We start from the raw sequence: 4,080 nt of genomic DNA, 5'->3' as shown, positions 1-4,080 counted from the left end.
GTGAGATGAAATCTATAATTAAATGCAGACTTTTATTAGATTATTATTATTATTATTTTAAAATAAAACCGGAGTGAACTCCGTGGATAGACATGAAAAGTCAGCATGGGAAAAATACAGAGGGACAAGAATGGAAAATGTGATGCGGAAAAGTGTGTTCAGAAGGGATCCATGGGGGGAAAATTGATTCGAGAAACACTCTTTGAGAAAAAAAAAAGTTAGACAGGGAGGAGCGAAGTCGTGGATGGAAAACGCGCCAAGAAACATTCCTTGCATAGTTTTGGAACAGTTCAGCAGGCAGCCAAGAACGACGTCAGCTCACTACGGTATATAAGTCCGGAGGTGCCCGGACCACAGTAGACTGCAACTGCTACGGGGAGCTTGAACTCCTAACTAAGAAGCCTCTTTATACCACAGACTACAAAATAAATCACAATCTACGGCACTAACATCGACGACTGCTTGGAACACTTAGGATTCCTAGGAAGAAAGATTGACTTTCGGACGTTGTTATCTGATTTACATTTTAAGAACCAGAACGAGATTCAAGATGCTGATGCTTACGGTCATCGTTATCTTCGTGGGGACTTTTGACTTGGTGAGTATTCGATGTAAAATTATCGGCGTGATTTTAGCCAATTTAAGGCATGGGGAACACAGGCTATCCACATATTATGCATAGCTATTTAATACAAGTCATACAGTTGTACGATACTGGGATCAACAGTGTGTAACAATCTAGTAGGGTAAAGTCTAAACATATCTTATTTTGCTTTGGGCTGTACAGGTCCTCTCTACTTCTTGCCCCTCCGTGTGTGAGCGCCAGCAGGACATCCCCAAGTGCGCGCCTGGAGTTAGTCTAGCGCTTGATGGCTGTGGCTGCTTTAAAGTGTGTGCAAGGCAGCTGAATGAAGACTGTAGCCTGACCGAACCTTGTGATCACACCAAAGGACTGGAGTGCAACTTTGGGGCCAGTTTTGCTGCTATTAGCCGTGGAATCTGCCGAGGTATGTATTTAAACAATAGAGTCTCTTCCTAATGGTCTTACGTAAAGAAAAAATGCTTTTAAGTAAGACCTTGTGTTTACATTTGAACGGTTCGATAAAATATAGCTTGGGAAAAACTTAATCTTAGCCTTGAATAACAGTAACCCTCTTTGGCGAAAAACGACCCTCAATATGCATGCTGAATAATTTCAGTTGGACCAATCTATATCTGGATGAACGTGATGTCATCAGATGTTTATTTTTGCAGAGCAGAATAACATCCTTTCTTAACCTCTTTCTTCTTTGTAGCTAAGTTGGAAGGCAGGCCATGTGAGTACAACAGCAGGATCTACCAGAACGGCGAGAGCTTCCAGCCCAACTGTAAACACCAGTGCACGTGCATCGACGGGGCTGTGGGTTGCGTCCCGCTGTGCCCTCAGGAGCTCTCCCTGCCCAACCTTGGCTGTGCCAATCCCAGACTGGTGAAGGTGAAAGGCCAGTGCTGTGAGGAGTGGGTGTGTGATGACGGCAAGGAGACAGACATCCTTGAAAAGCTCTTTGGCAAAGACATGCCGACAGATGAGTCAGAGAAAGAACTCACCAACAGGAACGAGCTCATTAAAATTGTCAAGGGCAGCCTTAAATCCCTACCAGGTGAGGAAGTAATTTTTGTTTACCAGCAGTAATTTCTTTAAACCTAAATTATGATTGGATTACCTCATGATCCTAGATTCTAAAGTTTTTCCCTTTCATTCTTCTTCATAAAGCATTTAGATTGCAGCCTGAGGGCCAAATGTTTGACAACCAGAAGTGCATCGTCCAAACCACAGCCTGGTCCCAGTGCTCCAAGACTTGTGGGACTGGCATCTCCACCAGAGTCACCAACAACAACAGTGAATGCAGGCTGGCCAAAGAGTCAAGGATCTGTGATGTGCGACCATGCACACAGTCAACTAACTCCAGTCTTAAGGTGAGCTTGAATTACCATCACCACACAAGATGGAAACCCAAAAACAATAAAACATTTAAACATTTTGAAAAACAACATATTGTTGTGTTTCTTTGATATGTAAATCACTAAAACTCTCTTCCTGTCATATAGAAAGGAAAGAAGTGCAGTAGAACCAAGAAGTCCAGCCAGCCGGTCAAGTTCAGCTATGCCGGCTGCTCCAGTCTAAAGAAGTACAGGCCCAAGTACTGCGGTGGTTGCGTGGACGGCCGCTGCTGCAGCCCACATGACACCCGGACCATCCGCGTCAAATTCCGCTGTGATGACGGCGAGACCTTCAACAAGAACATCATGATGATCGAGTCATGCAAGTGCACCTACAACTGCCCCCACGCCAGCGAAGCCTCCTACCCCTTCTACCGCCTCTCCAACGACATCCACAAGTTCAGAGACTAAATCCCATAGGCTAAGGAAGTCCAAATGCGCTGTGGGCCGTTGGGTGAACAGGCAGCCATTTGCATTCTATTCAAATATTGGGGTGGTTAAAAAAACCAAACAATTACAAACTCCTTGTTGTAACAAGATTCCCAAGGAATTGTGGGCTTACATCTTGAGGACTTAATGAAGTGCACTGTTTGCTGTGACTACATCAGCATACTTAACTTATAAACCGCTTCATATTACTGGAGCATCCTTTGGTAGCTTCGTTAAGAAGCAACGTGTATTTTAAATTTGCAAATCGATGTAAGCTGTTGATATCAATGTGCTATGTATATTTTGACCCTTAACTTCAGACGTGACCCAACTGTAGACCTTTGTGTGCATATAGGACCTATGCACTTAAGAAACTCAAAAGTATACTATAATGTAACTCAAGAACAAGACACCAGAAGAAACCAACCATATTTTCTAACAAGTGTGTGGTGGCATTCCTTCCTGACGTGGGCAGTAGTGTTCTTGTTTTTTATGGCAGCTATTGAACTCTCTTTATCAGAAAAAACAAAGCAAAACATGTCAGAACAATGAATGTTTTATTTTGTTAATGTCATCAATATTATTTATCAAAATGTAGCTAATGAATAACATGTGTCGTACTGGAATAAATAGTAAAATTATTATATTTTATATGTTATGAAATAAAACTGACTTATTTATGAAATATAACACTGATATATATTTATTTGATTCTGAATACCTTTTAACATCTTAGTTTTACCTTAAAGCACCATTAAGCATATTGCGATCCACGCATTTGAGGTTATTCAAAGCTGCTCTTTTCAGCATAGGGATCTGATAGTTATAATATTGTGTGGAAACAACTAAAGTCTTGGATAGACACTGGGCAGACTTGCGCTTATATAATATAACTTTTATAGCATCTCGGGCTGACTTTGTGTGCTTTGGAATGCCGTTCTGTAGCGGCATTCTGGCTAAGCCATCCATTTGAGTGATTCTGAAAAAAAAAAAAAAGATTAAATCCGAGAGTAGCAAAGAGTATTGGAGAATGCCAAGAATCTTAAATGCTGCTCTGAATGTGTCTGGATTAGACCCTGCAGCATGGACAATGAGTATTATTGCACACAATGGTTCACATACAATGAATGTAACCGGGAGTCCACTTTTTCACACAGTAGGAGCAAAATCCCAGTTTGACCAAATTCATTAACTGTTTTCTTTAAGAATGTATTAGTTGCATTGGCCTTCTAGGCTGCTTGAACTGAATGGGATCTTCCAAGTGTTGCATGTAGTCCCACTAATCGGACGAAGGTCTAAAGGCTGCCTTTCCATGTTCAACCTTAGCAGGCACGGTGGAATATTGTTGAAAAACTGTTATATGGTGAAAAACTGGTTGGGGCAGGGAACCAAGGTGACATAGTTGTCTCTATAGCTACTGAACGTTCAAACACAACCGCTACAGAGAAGGTTCGCTGCCCTCTCATGAAAGACCACACTATCTTACACTGATTTTACTGTTAACGCCACTTTCATGTATCTCGTATTTTCATGACATTGTGGCCAATTAGATCATTTAAAACCTATTAGTTAAGTAGACCCATGGAACAAAGGTACAGATAACCTATTCTTCTTCTTAAACGAAGAAGAATAGGTTATATGTACCTGTTATATGCTTTTTTTGATAAAAGG

The 4,080-nt window shown here is 41.4% G+C and overlaps 1 protein-coding gene across 1 annotated transcript; it reads left to right on the top strand.

Moving 5' to 3' along the window:
* Positions 1–375: 375 nt before the first annotated feature.
* ccn1 (cellular communication network factor 1) lies at positions 376–3,027 on the top strand. Its single transcript, XM_079739679.1, has 5 exons — positions 376–598; positions 788–1,007; positions 1,296–1,640; positions 1,754–1,956; positions 2,089–3,027. The coding sequence occupies exons 1-5, from the start codon at positions 551–553 to the stop codon at positions 2,389–2,391; spliced, it is 1,119 nt and encodes a 372-aa protein (XP_079595805.1). The 5' UTR covers positions 376–550; the 3' UTR covers positions 2,392–3,027.
* The last annotated feature ends 1,053 nt before the right edge of the window (positions 3,028–4,080 follow it).

The sequence above is a fragment of the Pollachius pollachius genome, assembly GCF_949987615.1.
Source record: "Pollachius pollachius genome assembly, chromosome: 7".
Taxonomy (NCBI): domain Eukaryota; kingdom Metazoa; phylum Chordata; class Actinopteri; order Gadiformes; family Gadidae; genus Pollachius; species Pollachius pollachius.
This window is presented reverse-complemented; position numbering and strand designations above follow the sequence as displayed.